Source organism: Cryptomeria japonica, chromosome 10, assembly GCF_030272615.1.
Source record: "Cryptomeria japonica chromosome 10, Sugi_1.0, whole genome shotgun sequence".
NCBI lineage: Eukaryota > Viridiplantae > Streptophyta > Pinopsida > Cupressales > Cupressaceae > Cryptomeria > Cryptomeria japonica.
Genome location: NC_081414.1, coordinates 921,106,199 through 921,123,695, shown reverse-complemented (window position 1 = coordinate 921,123,695; position 17,497 = coordinate 921,106,199). Strand labels below are relative to the sequence as shown.

The following is a 17,497-nucleotide window of genomic DNA, read 5'->3' as shown; positions in this document are numbered from 1 at the left end:
AAAATCATTGATCACTCTTCCACAAAAGGAGGATATCATGTTGTAGGTGGAGCTATTCGTGAATTGACATGCTTACATTAGATTTTGACAAGAATGGGTGTGCATGAGCAACAACCTATAGTTTATTTTTTTGAAAATTAGGTAATGTTGAAGCTTGTTTGTAATCTAGTTTTTCATGAGTGCACTAAACACATTGAGGTTTCCACTACATCTATGAGCATTTGCAACGACAAAATTTTCATCTCCAATATTTTTTGATTCAAGAGCAGCGTGCATATGTTTTCACAAAATCTTGTGCTACCATTGAATTCAAAGCTTTTTGGATCTTCTTGCTTTGCGCTCTTGAAAGAATGATGTATAAGGGGGTGATTGTTATAATAAACAAATATTTAAATATTACATCAATGTAATAATATTATTATTAATAATTATTAATTAACCTTATTATGTAGGAAATGACACCCCCCTTCCTTTGGTACACGTAGTGCCATACCTGGCATAGATATGGTATGGATACGTTTTGGAAACGTGTCCACGTGTTTTCAAAATAAAAGGCTTTTTTTCAACTTTGCTGGATATGTTTTAGCCCTTTTTTATTGTTTTGCATGACACATTTTAATTATTTGGCTTCCGTGTGACAAGATTTTCCTTCTATCTACATGTTTTTGGTGCCCTTGCGATTCACATTCGCATTTTTGGGCGTCTTCAGACTTTTCTGGGCAGTGTGCACTTGCAGGGTGCTTGCATTTTCTTCCTGAGTAGCTTGGTGACATTTATAAATTATATCATTGTTTGCCCTATATTTTATCGTTGAACATTAGGATATAAATAATCTACTAAAGGAGAATTAATAAATATTAATAATTTAATATTTATTAAATGAATGAATAAATAATATATTAGTACTCTATATAAATTTTTCTTTATTATACTTTAGTCTTTTTTATTTTTGATAAAAAATTAGATATTTTTTGTAGTTTAAACTTTAATAATAAAAATATGAATAAATATTTATTTAATTTCTTAATAATTATATTTAAATATAAATTTGTGGAATGTGTAACGATTATGTCTCCATATTGCTTCTAAAATAAAAATAATGAAAATCTCGTTGAATGGCTTAGCAACTTTGCTTATCATTATTGTTAATAGCATTGGGTGGTCTGTTGGTTTTTCTTTTTAACCAATTACCTCTTGTATATATTGCTGCTGTTTATCAATAAACATTTTGCTCTTTTATTGACCAATTTCATTACACCGTTGGTATATTATATGAACAAATTTTTTGTTTCACAAGAAATCTAGTTTTTCCTTGAGCTCTCTTTTTATTATTTATTATCCAGATGTGCTATTTTAATGAATTTTATTATTTTAAAGGTAGACATCTCTTAACGCTGCCACTTAGCATAGTTTAGAAATGTAAGTAGTATGACTATATGCAATTTTGAAATCTTATAATTGGCTTTGTGATTGTTCACTTGGTTGGTTAGATCCATCATATTTTTTTCATTTCCTTTCCTGGAAAAGTAGGCAGGTTTTTACAATACATATTAATGGTTATCCTTCATTTCAGCTTTTCTTTTTTCTGACATATATAGACTAAGTCACCAGGTTTGAATTCGAATTCGAATTCGAAGTTTGACAGCTTTGAAATTCGAATGAAGTTCGATGAGGAGAAAATTCGAAATGTATAAAATTCGAATTAAATTCTCCATATGTAATTTTTTAAATTTTTTAATAAATATATGTAATATATCTATAAAATTGCCTAAATAGTTTAACATTGATAAATAGATTTGAAATCATTACAAAAAGATGACATTTATAAAATATAAACCATAGGAAACATATGTTTTCGTGATTGCAAAGATGTTCTTTTGTTTAAAAATTCACCGCAGATGAAATTATATATTTTAATTTAAATTTATCAAATTTAATATATGAATAATTAAAAATTTGAATTAAATATTTTAAAATATTTAATTTTTAATATATTAAATGTTAAATCTAATAACTTTTATGCTAAACGTTAATATATTAACAACATTATTAGTTAACATTTATATTAAATTTTAATATTATTTAACATTTTATCGGGCAACACCATTACATCCAGCAACAACTTATATTAGATGTTTAATATTATTAAATGTTTTTAATAAAGGTTCACATTTATCAGGCAACTTTATGAAGTTTCTTTAATTTTAACATTTACCTATATCCTCTTTCTCCTGATGCAGCCGTCTAAAAACCCTACCGGCGGCAAGCATCGCATCGACCATTGACTCGCAGCCCTCGTACCTCCCGACGACAATAGCGAACTGGTTATCTGCCGACAGCAAAAAAACACCTCTGCCTGTTTCCTGCGAATTTTAAACGAATTTTGCCCAATCGAACTTTAACGAATTTCAACGATTTTTATTGCATGTTTTAATGTTAGGCGAATTTCGAACTTCAAGGATGAAATTCGGCCGAACCTGGTGACTTAGTATATAGATGACTCAAGTACAGGGCTGTGTATGTTTTGTGTTGTGAGTTTTTTATGTAATCTTTCTGCACATTATTGTTTTGGGAGTTTTATTTCTGAACCCTACGTGATAGCTATTAATTTGCTAAATGAAAAATTTGTTTTATGTTGAGAAGCTTGAATTATTTCATTTTTCTGACAATTTTGTTTGCAACAATGTTGAAGCTTTAATTATGTTTTTTTGCAGTTGAAGAGGGTCCATATGAGTTTAAATTACAGAATTCTATTAGTTCTAATAAATTATAGCTGATTTTGAGTGGTGGCTTTTTGCAGGAAGATCGATCCCCTGAAGTATGGAAAATTTTCTGTCTTGTCAGTGAAGGTTGTATTTTGGATGCAAACTATTGGATTTTCAGTTAGAATGATATCCTCAATCGTATGGTTCCAGATGTATAGATTGGGGGTTTCATCAGTTAATACTGCACTTTATCAATCTGCCGATCTTGAAAGCAGGGGTGCTTTTCTTCATGTATCAAGTCCAGTTCCTGCTAGGCAGACATCTCTCAGTGATGAAGTATTAGGAGGCTCTATCTATGATCCAGCTTATTACTCCTCTCTTTTCCAGGACACAGCAGATCTAGGACCTTCCCCGGAGGTTGGTATAGCTGTATATCTGAACTTTCATTAGAAGCATGCATTTTGCTAACAAAGTAGATATATTTTAACTTTTTGTTTGTCTTCATTTGAACAAAATAAAATGATCTCCAAAATCTTGAATAGTTGACAATGAGAAATATGCAAATTGCTGACCTGTTTTGTCATAATGCTATATTTTGTCTTTAATGAACACTTGAACATTTGTTAAAAGGTTTTTTAAATGGAATTTTGTTATGTGAAACATCTTAAAATATTTGTTTTTGAACTGTGGCTTTATTTTTACATGCACATAATTATAGCTATTTGCTTGGTCACTGTGTCAAATCTCAACTGTCATATGTGCAAGGAACTTCTCAACACGGCAAAAAGACCCTTCATATTTTGGGCATCATACATTGCGCTTTGTTGATCAACTTGAAATTGTTTTCCTTGCATCAATAAAAATGCCATGCCATTTTTCAAGTATCTTTTAGGTTCTTGTTCTTTTAGATTTTACTCCATGATATCAAGCCTCTAATATGTTGTGGTAAAACACAATGTAAACATTGTTTAGTAATCCTTGAACAACCAGGATTTTAATGTTCTTGTAGTCTCTGACTGAATTAGGAGACATATTTTAGTCTGGTCAAGGGGGTGGAAATCAGCGATCAAAATGTGGACTTGGCCATTTTGGGAGATCTCAGGATTATGTCTCCAAATGTCAATGATTGTTTGTCTTTGAGAGACCAACCTACGTCCATTCAGGTTGTGTTATGACTGAGATTTTTCCAATCCTCACCTCCGTAGATCTACTTATTTTTGTAACATCTTTTTATAACGACCTTTTTGACTTACCATCTATATGGTCCCTGCTTTGATGCCAGCAACTTCCTTACTGATGGGGTGTGTTTGGTCTAACCATGAAAGTAATGCTTAGGTAAGGACCAGAGGTTGTGAAAGAATTAGTTGGTAGTTAGCTTGGTAGTGAATTTGTTACTTGAATTAGATTTATTCCAAGAAAATAAACTGTTTATCCTTTTTTGTTTCTTCACAGAATTGCAAATTGAAGCAGGGGTAAACCAGAGGGCATATTTATGGCTTAAAAAAGACCCAAGATGTTTTAAGTTGACATACATTTGGTTCATGTAATGTTTGAAATGTCAATGATAGCATTATTATAATAGTAAATAAATAAGATGTACTATTGAACAGTGAATATGCCAAATATTGCACATAACATAGAACTAGATAGCTTTAGCGTTGTTGGTCTATAAGGTATAATGTGAAGGTATTTTCTCAGGTTTTTACTGAGGGGGACACCAATTTATCATATGCCCCCCTTAGTAGAAGCCCACAAGGGATTCCTTCCCATTTATTATATATATTGTTCAAACTTGTTCTTGTTTTGCTTTCGACCCTTTGACCAAGCTTGTGATAATCAAGTCTTGCCAATCCATTGTAGCTTTTGGTAGTGTACATCTAATGGGTTTGGAACTTTGGTGCAAGGCAAAGAGACAACCTCATGGGCTAGTGCACTTTATGTGGACCCATTGAGCACGTTTCTTAGGTGTGTTTGCTGGGAAATGGATAGCTAATAATGTGCCTACAATGACTGAGCTTCTTTCATACTTTTCCTTGTTTGCTGGTACCATTGACAATCCTTGAACCTCATCTTTATTTCATATTGATCAGCTGGAAACCTGTGTCATCCTGCAAAAGTTATTAGTCAACAAACAAAGACTATGACATGATAATCTTGCAATTAACCAAAGAGACCACAAATTGAATATGCTTAACACACAATGACAATCAATCATGGGCAAGTACAATCATTGAGTTTCATATGGAGCAACATATAACAAGCATTTTTATATCATTGTGAAGTAAGTCTTAGTTGTCTATTGGAATTTTATTAGAATTCACGTGTATAGAAAGCTATCCTTTGGTGAGAGATTTATACTTTTTAAGAATATTTGATGAATATAACAAACAGTTAACAGCAAAAGGCTTTTATGACATTATGAAGTGAGTCCACTTGACCATTGGAGCTTTATTAGGATTCCCTACTGAGGAGAAAAAAATAGCTTTTGATTTTTTATGTTGTTGGATAGAGTATTATTACATGAGAAAATTATAAGAGCAGTAAAAAGATAGTCAGGCTTTTCAAGTTTTGTATATCTTGTTCTGACAGATTAACTGTCCTATGTAGATTGATAAGCAGAGTGCAGGGAGTAATGGTGCTAATTCTTCACCTGGTTTAGGATCTTCCCATTTTAAGTGTTATGTAAGTAAATATTATTACGTTAATTCTTGGAATAAGGCTCGCTATTTAAATTCACAATGATATATTCCCTGTATTTCAATCTTTCTTTAGATTAGAAATTAATGTGGTTCCATTCTTAAAATTAATAAATGGCTCCACTCTTAAGTTTTAATCTGTAATATTGTTCGTTATCGACTTGATTTGTCTGCTGGGATATCTCTAAACAAATAATATGGAACTTACCATAGATGCAAAGTTTGATAGTGCACTTTTATGGAGTCTTATTTTCACAATTTTTTTTGACAAATGTGCATGCATGCTTACCCATACTCATGCAAGTGCATACACACATAGGTAAGAATTTATTTTAAAATTCTGTCCTAGAACCATCAATTAACTTGATACCATTGGAAGTTATCATGATACCAAAAGTATCAAGATTGACAAAATGTTAAAATTAGACTGCCTTTTCTTCATTACGAATACCTAATTGTAGTCTTTAAAGGAGAGCTAGGTGCTTGGATTCTATTTCTCTGTTGCAAAAGAATAGGGATTTTGAAGTGTGTGTATGTGATCTAGGTTAATGATAACAAAATGATTGAATTTGACAGAAAACATCAAATGCAAAAAGAATAATGTAATGTCCCTTTCCGCGTAGCCATTCGAGGACTTATTAGCCTATTTACTTCCTATAGGCTATAATTGGGATTAAGGGATTTAATTAATTTAATTATTTAATATTATCTGCCAAAATTTCATTATAAGGTTATTATTATTTAATTAATTTAATAAGTTCATAAAGTGGCTTTAATGGTTATTTAAGTGAGAGTTTTGATAAAGTCACTTTATTTTTCCCATGGGCTTAACCTCAAATTAAAAAGAGTGGGAAGCTTGGAAAGTGTCTAGATGCTTCTCCAGTTGGCTATAAAAGAGCAGTTTGGGTTTTATTTGAGATATGCTTTGCTTATTTGAGAGCAGTAACCCTCAGACAAAAACACTAAGGGATTGTTGGTTTCAGCAGTTATCAATTTAAACTTCTCATTTCCAGGTTTGCAAATGTATAAGGTCAGATTTGCATTGCTTCTTTATTCTGGAATGTTACTTATCCGAGCAAACTGAACTTTGAATTCTTCTAGTTTAGTAAGATATATTTGTTTCTTCTGCATCAGTTTTGTATGCCATATTCCTGCAACTATTAAACTCAAACAACAAACTGAGGGTTTCAAATAATCAGAAATAATTGCCTTATGGAGAAAATTTGGGAATTTTTAGCAAGGGATGCTTCAAATAATGGAAACACTAAGGCAGATCTAGAATGGAGATACAGAAAGGAACCTGGATCTGAAATTTGGAGCAGAATGTGCCAAACATGGGTGCTGGGCTCCCTAATCTGAAGGTGTTTGTGACTTCGGCAGATGATAAAAAATGCAGTTAGGAGGCTTTGTGCTATTCTCCCATAAATCCAGCTCAGAACAATAAGACATGGGTTTTGGGAGAATTAGTCCAAGAGTTTTTGTCAGTTTGAAGTCTGTCGCAGTGTGCTGTAATATCCCTTGCCCAAACTGACTGATTTTGGCTCAAGGAATATTGTCAAACACTTTGTATGCTGTCTTTCTCTATTCTGATTTTTGTATTTCAGATTGTTTGATACACTTTGAAAGTTGCCAAGAAATTTAGGAAGTTCACCAATGATGTTGACAATACCTCTTACAATGAACTAGTATGCGAGTGCAGTTCTTTTTGGTATTTTTAATGCATATACATGAAAACTAGATATGGAATGCATACCTACAGCCAACTGACATTTCGAATAACAACTGGCATGCAACTATTATGCTGATCATATATGCTATTGAAAGGACATTTCGTCAAACAAATGGTATGCAACATATATCTTCTTTATTGAATTCATTCCTAAGTACAATGCTGCTATGGATTTGCCTAGACTAATTGGCTTACAAAAAGACTACATCAATGCCAAATCTGATTCTAAGTTATCACTTACAACAGCAAAATTATATGCCTAATATTTCAATACTAGCTACTAATAGTTGCAAGAGGAACTGATAATAGTGATGCTTGATGATGGAGATGAAAGTTGCAATCGGAATCAAGCAAAATACTGTAGCGCGGCACTGTTCACGCGCATTGTTCATGCGTACTGTTCACGCGCACTGTAGCAGCAAGAACAAACTTGCAATCTGCTCTTAAAACCTTGAATAATTTGTTGATAATCTCTCCCAACAAGAATAATATAACTCCATGTGCCAAAGAAGGATGATTCACAACCAATTATAAATGTTCTCCAACAATAAACTTCAAACCCTTGTAGAAAACTTCACCAATTTGCATAAATGAAAGAACTGAAGTATTTTTTCCCACAACTACAATAATTCAGGTGTTATTTCACACCTTCAAAATTGCTATCAATAGGAAGTTTTCGTTTCCTATGATCAAAGAAGAAAATTGCGAAAGCCCTAGGCTCCACAATAAAAATCAATCAAAATACTATTCATCAACTGCATGCCGAGAATGAACTCTTGCCTTTCCTTTTATTCTTTCTTTAAGAGAGCTCAAACACCTTCCTGGCCAATGTGGGATAAAAGATTTATTCCCACATTAAATTACTCACTTAACGCACTTTATTATATTAAAGTGACTTTATTATATTAAAGTGACTTTATTATTATAAAGTTACTTTAGAACTTTATAATAATATTAAAATATTAAATAAATCACTTAAGTCACTTAAACTTTAATATCTCTTGGTGTACTTGTCTGATTGCTAAACCGTCTGAGCCAGGAGTCGACTCTCCCTGTTCTCCATGTGATTGGATGCCTGTCTAAAAATAGAAACCCTGAATAGTGACTTACTATAAATAGTAAGTATGTGGAACTGAGTCTAGAAATAGCTGCAAAGGCCCAATCAAGGTCGACACTGCCAATAAGCTCTGCTCAGGTGTCTTTCTATTAATAGGAACCCTGACTCTCCCAAAATAGTAACTTACTACAAATAGTAAGTGTGCCAATCTGAGTCAAAAAACCTGTGCAAAGGCCAAAACCTGAATCCAATTGAAGAGTAATGTCTCAATCACGAAGTAACTGCCACACGAGGCCCTCTATCAATAATTATTAGCCTACGAGGGTCAAATGATAGGCTAATTCTTACAAACTCTGATGCTCGCAAAATGGGGACATTATAGTGTTGCTGTCTGCTTGGCTTGTCTGTACCTGGCTTGTAGCTAGATTTGAACCTGCACACAAAAAATTAGGGAAAATGGCTGTGTTGTATAGGGGCTTGCCTAAGTCAAACTCCATGTTGGTGTTCCCACCTCCACAACAACAATGATGAGGGATAGAATATGCTCCCTTGCAAGGACAGAGGCTAAACAAGTAATGAAATGTAGAAATGACAAGATTAGCTTAGATATGAAACCCTCTCAAGGAGTTACACATAAAGGCGATGATGCGATGTTCTTTTTGGAAGTCTTGTAAGTGTGAATGCAATAACTTGTCAACAATAAATGACAATTATGAACCCACTCCTGAATGTAGAATGCTTATAGTTTGTTGCTCAATTAGCTAATAACTCTATATTGTATGAATGCTTGCTTAACAATGTTGCTTAGACCTTATGACCGATAGATGTTCTTTATATAGGGATAACACACATTGACAAATAATGATTAAATGCAAAGATAGAGACCGGATCACAAATGACGGAGGTTGACAGTCACAAATATTAAAACTTGGGCCCCTTTTGGAGGACGCCAAAGTCCACTTAGAAGGAAGGCCGCAAAAGGAAATTCAACGTGTTGGGGCCCTAAACATACCTAATCTCGGATTTTCTGTAATATGATATGCATAAAAAAAAAGAATAACTAACTGCCTCAAAAAAAAGAAAAGAAAACTAATTGCTTCAGCTGAAAATGAAAATAACCATCAAGTGTTCTTCAACATAACTGAAAACAACCAACTTCAATTGAAAAAGGAAATGCAAAATATAAATCTCTTTCCTTAATTTAATATACATAATAACATGTAACAAGCATTTATACTCAAGGAATAGAAAGGATCAAAGATAATTGAAACAAGCATACTATACAGTTGGAATCACTCTTACAAGTATTGGCATTGCTGTGGAGAGGGAGAACATCATCAAGGGCTTTACCTCCAACCACAAACCTGGCGGTCCCTCACACACCTTCCTGCTGGAAGTGGCCCTACCCTTCACAAGGGTGTAGACCAAAGATTAGGACAAGTTGCCATTTGAGTCCGGTGTGTAGAATCTACACAACACTAGTCGGTGTCACACTATAGGTACCTCCTAAATAGCATGACTATCTGACTAGGAGGTGTATCTGATTCATGTGAATTGACGGCCGCATGCAATGCAATACGCCACCTTGGCCAAGTTTTAAAAGTTGTAAGCATGATTATCCTGCTATCAATACTCACCACCCTTACTCGACTTGTACAAACATCGAAGCCCAACTGACTCACTGCTTAACTAACCAACAAGACAGGCCAATTGCTTAACGTCTATTGACACTAATGGACCATAACAACCATTTGGATGATCACTATTTAGTTTGTTATCAATAATACTTAAATTAGTTACCAACCAGCTTCCCACTCTACTGAATAGGACTTTACTTTAACTGACATTACAAGAGTTACTCTATCTGACAGTGAATAATAATAATCATTATGACAGTTCCTTTTAAATTTTGTTTTATTTATTTCTGATTTAAATCCTCTTCTTATTACTATGACATAAATGACCTTGCCAGTCTGATCATTGTACATTACTGAAGATATGTTAATTGTTGTAGAAAAGACTTATACATCCTTGCTAAAGGCTCAAACAGGGAGGCCATATACAGCTCAACAATGATGCACACAAATTGCTTATCACATATTGAACACATAATATTATTTCACCGGTGCAGAATGTTCCAGATTTGAATAATTTCATCTAACTTTGGGTTCTGAGTCTAATCTCGACCTATACATGACAAGGTACAGAGAGACTGCTCTCTACAAATATGCACAACAGTAAGTGATCGGATCTCTGTTCATACAAGACCAATCCTCTCCATGTCATTCTTTACTCAATCAATGCAACCATTAAGATCTAGCTGGGTACTCTGATATAACATGAATTATAACAATGCAACGCAGAGTCTATTTATAATATTTCTATAACCAGAAGAGACAGGTTGTACTATGTTCCCAGTCCTCAATGAATATACTGCAGATACGTTTCACAATTCTATATGCCCATGCATTGGCTAACAAACAACAATGATTTTTTCATTGAGAAATAATGATTCCCTATCATTTAAAACAATACTTTCATCCACATGATGATTTCTCAGAATTGAAGATAGTTACATGACTGTAATGGCCCAACTGATTATCATTTGGCAACTATGACTGCTTTAGTCCAGTCCCTCTTTCTAACTTGATTCATGCAAGTATTTACGGTCTGAGAACTTCTCGACCCCCAAAGAGTAACAATAGAGTTCTCCAAGAATATGATCACTAGCATGGGAAGAAGAGTTTCTCCCACGTTAAGGACCTTAATAAAGATCATCAACATTCACTCCCCATATACGTTCTTGGGAGTTTTTTTCTTAATAACCGCCGCCCATGTGTTGTGACCATTTCACACATCGTCCCATTAGAATGAGGACCCCCTCTTTTTCCTCGGGTTTTGCTTTTCCTAGGTTGAGTTTTCTCTCTGCTTGCTTGGTGTTGGAGTGAAGTGAGTGGTCGCATGGGCTGGGTAGATTAGGGTTTCTCTCTGAGAGCTCGTCTTAGGGTCTCTTTCAAGTTGAATCCAACCTGGTGTTTGGAAAGTCCTTAGTTGTCTGCCTGGAGCCCTAGGTTTGCCTTAGTGGATCTTCTCCTTTTAGGAGAATGAAGAGGGATAGGATGATAGGTCTCAAGATAGGGTAGGTCTGGATTGGTGGTTTTCTTGTCAGAATCTTGTTTTCCTCCCAGTCAGAGTCTATTGGGCAGAGTCGGTGGTCAAAGAGAGATGGAAACAGTGATTTCAGAAACTGGTGAACGGATGCACTTGACGATGATTGAAGGAGTTTTGAAAGGATATGATCAAGGTTGTTGACTTTTGAGGCGTGATTGGGAAAGTTGATACATTCTTTGCCTTGAAGAGGAATTTTAGACTTTGAAGTGATGAAAGCCAGCCTGGGAGGAGATTTTCGCTCCTGACCCTTCCAAAGGGGCCAACGCGAAATCTTCCTTTCTTGCCTTCCTTTGGCCTTGAAAACCTAGTTGGACCTTGCTTAGACCAAGTTGGATGAGGAATTGTCTTGATTATGAAGGGAGGAAGATGATTTGATCAAATTTGGAAGAAAATGAGATGAACCAAGGTGAGAAACTAGCCTAGAATAGGGATTTCGCTCCTGACCCTTCCAAAGGGTCCAGAGCGAAAATCCTTGAAGACCTCAAATTCTCACTTATCAAGGCCAAATTTCTAGTTCCTAAGGCATGGTTGAAGGTATTTTTGAATGTTCTAGCCTTGTCAAGATTGAAAGATGAAGGATTTTAGTCAAGAAGATGAATTTCGCTCCTGACCCTTCCAAAGGGTCCAGAGCGAAATTCTTGAAAACTCTCATTTTTCCCTTGGCTAAAGTCAGGATCTTGATGGAGATGCGTGAAAAAGGATCTATGTTTGCCTCTCAAAGAGAATTGGAGTTGAAAAGGTCAAGAGTCAAGCTCAAATCTTGATTTTTGCTCCTGACCCTTCCAAAGGGTCCAGGGCGAAAATCTTTGTAACCCACATTTCCTTCCCAATTTTGGCTAAGTGTTGGTTTCTAAGGCATGTTTGAGAATGAGTGGGTATGTTCTTGCCTTGAGATGGAATTGGTTGATTTTGAAGAGCAACATTTTGGCCTAAAGGAGAATTTCGCTCTTGACCCTTCCAAAGGGTCCAAAGCGAAATTCATCATAAACTTCATTTGCCACCTTGTTTGAGCTTGAAACCTTGTCCTTAAGTGGAAAATGATCTGAGTTTGCTTTGTGATGTGGTTTGAATTTGGAAAAGTGAGTGATCAAGCCTAGAAAGAAATTTTCGCTCCTGACCCTTCCAAAGGGTCTAGAGCGAAAATCCTCTTAAAGCTCATTTCCTCCCTAGTTTGACTAAATTTTGATTTGCAAGGTATCTTGAAAGGAAGGATGGACATCTTGTAGCCTTTGGAAATATTTGGAAGCATTGAAATATGAAGAATTTAGCCCAAATCTTGATTTTCGCTCTTGACCCTTCCAAAGGGTCTAGAGCGAAAATCTCCCTAGGATGCATTTCCTCCTTTATTTGGCGAAAATTTGATGTCCAAGGCATGATGAGAAGGAGAATGAACATGACCTTGCCTTTGAGAGTGTTTAGTAGCTATGAAAATGAAGGATTTTAGCTGAGAAAGGAAATTTCGCTCCTGACCCTTCCAAAGGGTCCAGAGCGAAATTCCTTACAAGCCTACCTTTTGACCTTTCTCAAGCTTAAAACCTTGTTCCTAGGGCGAAGAGAGATAAGATTTTACCTTGCAATGGAGTTTCAAGTTGAGAGAATGATGATTTTTGGTCAAAGATGAGATTTTCGCTCCTGACCCTTCCAAAGGGTTCAGAGCGAATTTTCTCAAAACCTCTCTTTGCTATCAACTTTGTGCTAGATCAAGTGTGGGCTAAGGTAAAATCAAGAAGGAGATGTCCCTAGGAGTGATTTCAAGTTGCTAGAAATCGTTGAAACTAAAGGAATTGAACCAAAACAAGATTTTCGCTCCTGACCCTTCCAAAGGGTCCAGAGCGAAAATCTTAAAATCACCTTGTTTTCCTTACAAAATCAAGTCAACTTTGACTCTTTATGGTTTGGATGAATGTGAGGAGAGGTGTTCTTGCCCTGTTGAAGTTGATTGAGGACAAATGATGAAGGAGTAAGCTCAAGTCAAGATTTTCGCTCCCGACCCTTCCAAAGGGTCCAGAGCGAAAATCCCAAGTCCACCTGCTTTCTTTGCAAGACAAGTTAAAATTTTGATTTTTATGGCCTAGAGAGGAGTGAGGCAAGGTGTTTTAAGTCTTGGAGGTGATTTGAGGTTGAAAGGATGAGGAAACAACCCTAAAACAAGATTTTCGCTCCTGACCCTTCCAAAGGGTCCAGAGCGAAAATCCTAAAATCTACACATTCCTTTCAAATTTGTGCTAAACCATGCCTAGTCGAAGGTGAAAGATGCCCTTGAGTTGATTGTTGTCTCCAGAAATGATGATTTTGGGCTAGAGCAAGATTTTCGCTCCTGACCCTTCCAAAGGGTCCAAGGCGAAAATCCTTCAATCACCTTTTTCTCCTTGCAAAATCAAGTCAAAATTGGATTGGATGAAAGAAAAGATGTTTCCTGTCCTTGTGAAGTGATTTGAAGTTGAAATGATAGAGAAGTGAGCTACAAACAAGAAATTCGCTCCTAACCCTTCCAAAGGGTCCAGAGTGAAATTCCAATTCTTACCTAATTTAACCATGTGAAAGGCTAAAAAGTTGAAATCCTAGGTTTTGTTAAGCCAAAACAAGCATATGTTCACCTTCCGGAGGATTTTGGAGACAAAAAATGGGGTATTTAAGGCCTAATCAAGAAAATCGCTCCTGACCCTTCCAAAGGGTCCAGGGCGAAATCCTTGAGGATACCTATTATTCACCTTGTTTAGACTAAGTCAAAAGCAAATTGCAAAATTATGATGATAAGAGCATGAAGTGATGGCAAATCTAGGTTGTAAAGATTTTGATTAATGAAGTGAACAAAACCTAGATAAAAAGTTAAAACAAGCCTCCTTGGAGAGACCTAAACTATGAACATTCTAGTGCCTAAGGAGAATGAAAATCCATCAAATCTTTATCAAGGTTTAGCATTCGCTAAGCTAGCCCATATCTTTTCATTAAATTTGCCAATTAAACACATTTGGGAGACTAAGACAAATTCACATAAATTGAGGCACTCATAAATTGATCAATTAATTTTTCTAAGCCTTGAAATAAATGAAAATCCACCTTAGCTTTGAAATTAATTTAAAAAATTAAAAAATTCACACTTGAGCGCTCAAAATTCATTATTTTGCCTTTGCAAGCAAGTCGGCCATGCTTATAGAGGAGTTTTATTTTATTTTATTTAAGCCTTTACAAAGTCGGCCTAGAGGAAAAATAGGGTGAGCGCCCTATAAAGGGAAGGTGTTCTTTTGAAATTTTAAATCATTCATTCACTTTCTCTCATGCGAACTTGAAGAGCAGACCTATAAGGCGAATTTCTTGCTAGTTGAAGGCAAATTTGCAGATCTTGAAGGTTAATTGAAAGCGAATTTCTGATTATGAGGGCGAAATTGAGCAGGTTGAAAGATAATTTCCAGATTTTGGAAGATATTTGAAGACTAGTTGAAGGCAAATTTCTGATTGAGAAGCTGATTGAAGGCGAATTTCCAGATTTTGAAGGAGGCTTGAAGGCTGATTGAAGGTTAATTCATCCAAAGGAGGAGTCTAAAATTCAGATCAAACATCTTTGTTCAGCAAATTCTTATTTTCCTTTATTCATCTTTCAAAGGTTGATAGCTAAAAATCAAGGAAGAGATATGTATAATCAGATTTTTTTTTTGAAAGTTTATTCAAGGCAGTTTGATTTTCCATAGCAATCTTTTGAAAGTCTAAGTACAATCTGATTTCAATTCTCAATTAATATTAATTTGAAAATTCATAATTCTAGGATTTATCACATTATTTTCAAATTAATATTTAGTTAATTCCTTGAAAAGACTTAAATCCCATACCTTAAGGTATTATGCTCGAACCCTAACTTTAAGCCTTTTGTGTAGGTATCAAATGACGACCCCCAAGACCGGTGGATCCACTACTCGGCAGGCTCTCATTAAGGAGGATCAGAAGAATGATGAATTGGAGACCAAGATCGTGTCCAAGTGGAGCAATATCGGAGACACCAATCTAGGAAACTTTAATGTGAAGAAGTTTCGGGAAGCGCCCTACATTGGCAAACCGTCACCTGTTGCAAAGAGGATAATTGAGAGTGGCATCATCAAGGCCACGGGTTTCCCTCCTGTAGTCAAGTGTCACAAGTTGATGATCGAATGTGCCTGGCACTATGATTCACATTCAAGGACGATTGTAGCCGAGGATGGAACCATCTTAGCCTTCCTTTCGGAGGAAGCTATAAGTGAAGCCTTTCATCTCCCAGAACATAGAGACATGATCTACAAGAGTTTGGAGGGAGCTAGGTCTATCTATGAGGATGATCTTGATTCCTGTTTGAACTTCATTAACAAGAATTGGCTACTCAAGAACATACCTCACCTGAACAAGATTCCCAATACACCGCACAGGATTGATTTCCAAGAAGAGTTCAGGGACTTGATAGCCATGCTCAATCGAGTTATTGGTGCCTCTCAAGCCTTCTTCTTCGACAAGTGGATGTTCTTCTTCATACAACTGATCATCCAAGGAAAGGGAATGCTCAATTGGGCTAGAATCATTAGCAACAACCTAGATGTGCAGTTGAGAAGGCTAACTCCTACCAAGTCATTTCACATGAGTTCATATGTTATATATTCCTTAGTCAGAAGTTTTGAGTACGCAGGACTACAACACAGAGGAGTTGTTGGGAGAGGACCCGGAGAAATAAGAGTTTGTGATTCTTATATTCAATTACATCATCCACCAAAGAATGATTACAAGCTAATCAATGATACCTTCACGATGTATATCACCAGGACATTGCAAGGAGGGATTCACAATCGATTGTCTCCAGAAGCACAAGAGCTCGTGAAGAAGCATGGTGCATGGTTCATTCAGTTTCTGAAATTCACATACATTAGAGTTCATGGATGTCCTTCACCTCCTTACATGTTGCCGAGATATCCTACAGATAGGATAATACTACTTGAAGTGACTAGGCAGTTGGCAGCTTATGCTAGAGCATCAAGACACAAGCATGGAAATAGAATTCCCGTGCCTATCCTGCTAGGAAATTCAATTGAAGTGTGTCCTAATACTCAAGCCACGGAGGATGCAGAGAAAGAATTATCTCTATATTCATTCACATCCTTTGCCTCAAGGGAGAATTTCGATCCTCATGGTCATATAGAAGAAACAGTCGGGAAGAAGTACAAGCATGAGTTTCAGGTGGAGGACTTTTGGATAAATGTCCAAGATGATGTAGAGGTCAAAAGAAAGATGCATTCTAGGTTGCCCTTGGATCTCATCAGGAAATGCAAAATCTACAGAGTAGTCGATCAAGCCCAGGACAGTGGTAGATACCTCCAATCATCCTATGAGAAAGAAGATAAAGAAGTAAAGTTAGATTGGAATGAGCCAAAGGTTTCGGACCTAAGAGCTTTGATGGATCCTGTTTTAACTTGTACTCGCAGATGGGTGGATGTACAACATCAAAAGTTGAAGGAGTAGAATGTATCCATGACATTCACCCTAGAGACAAGAACAGAAGAAGGTGAGGCAAGTGTGAGTGAGAATACTTCTCATTCCAAGGGTTCAAAGAGAAAAGAAGGACCTGAGAAGAGAGAGCCTTCCAAGAAGAAACAAAAGGTGAATCCTGATCGTCCACCAAGTACATCTTCTAGGCATGAAAAGGAAGCAGGTCGAAGAGAAGATCAAAGGTAGATAGTGTATGAAATTGATGAGTCTATGGAATCCATGGTACAAAATGATAATCAAGGTAAAGGACAGGCATCTTAGCATTCATCTAGTCAATCTCTTCAGGGTGGTGCTAACGAACAACAAGAAGAAAAGAATGATGATGAAGCAACATCTCCTTTCAGGGAAGATAGACCTTTGCTTAAAGAAATACAAGTGAGGGAAAGGAAATCTACCATATTCCAGATTGGCTAAAAGAGAGGTTGACAAGGGTAGTTGTGGTCGAAGAGGAAGAACAAGTATTTGACTTGGAAAGCCTCATAGGAAATTCTCATGAAGAAATAGAAAAGAAGAAGGCCACTATTGACGTGTATTTTGTACACTATCAAACACAAAATAAAATACCTAAGGGTACCTTATCCTCTCTTGAGTAAAGCCTCTGAATGCTGAAGATATCGCGAAAAGGATCAATCAGGGT

At 36.0% G+C, this 17,497-nt stretch overlaps 1 protein-coding gene across 3 annotated transcripts in view; it reads left to right on the top strand.

Moving 5' to 3' along the window:
* LOC131038356 (uncharacterized) overlaps nt 1–17,497 on the top strand; it is a 95,483-nt gene that overhangs the window by 50,638 nt on the left and 27,348 nt on the right. For 2 of the 3 annotated variants that reach the window (XM_059213398.1, XM_057970755.2), the window contains exons 3-4: nt 2,801–3,122; nt 5,313–5,387. In XM_059213398.1, coding sequence (XP_059069381.1) covers nt 2,801–3,122; nt 5,313–5,387 — 397 coding nt within the window. The remainder of the gene's footprint in view (nt 1–2,800; nt 3,123–5,312; nt 5,388–17,497) is intronic. The other variant, XM_057970757.2, reaches the window with a different exon arrangement.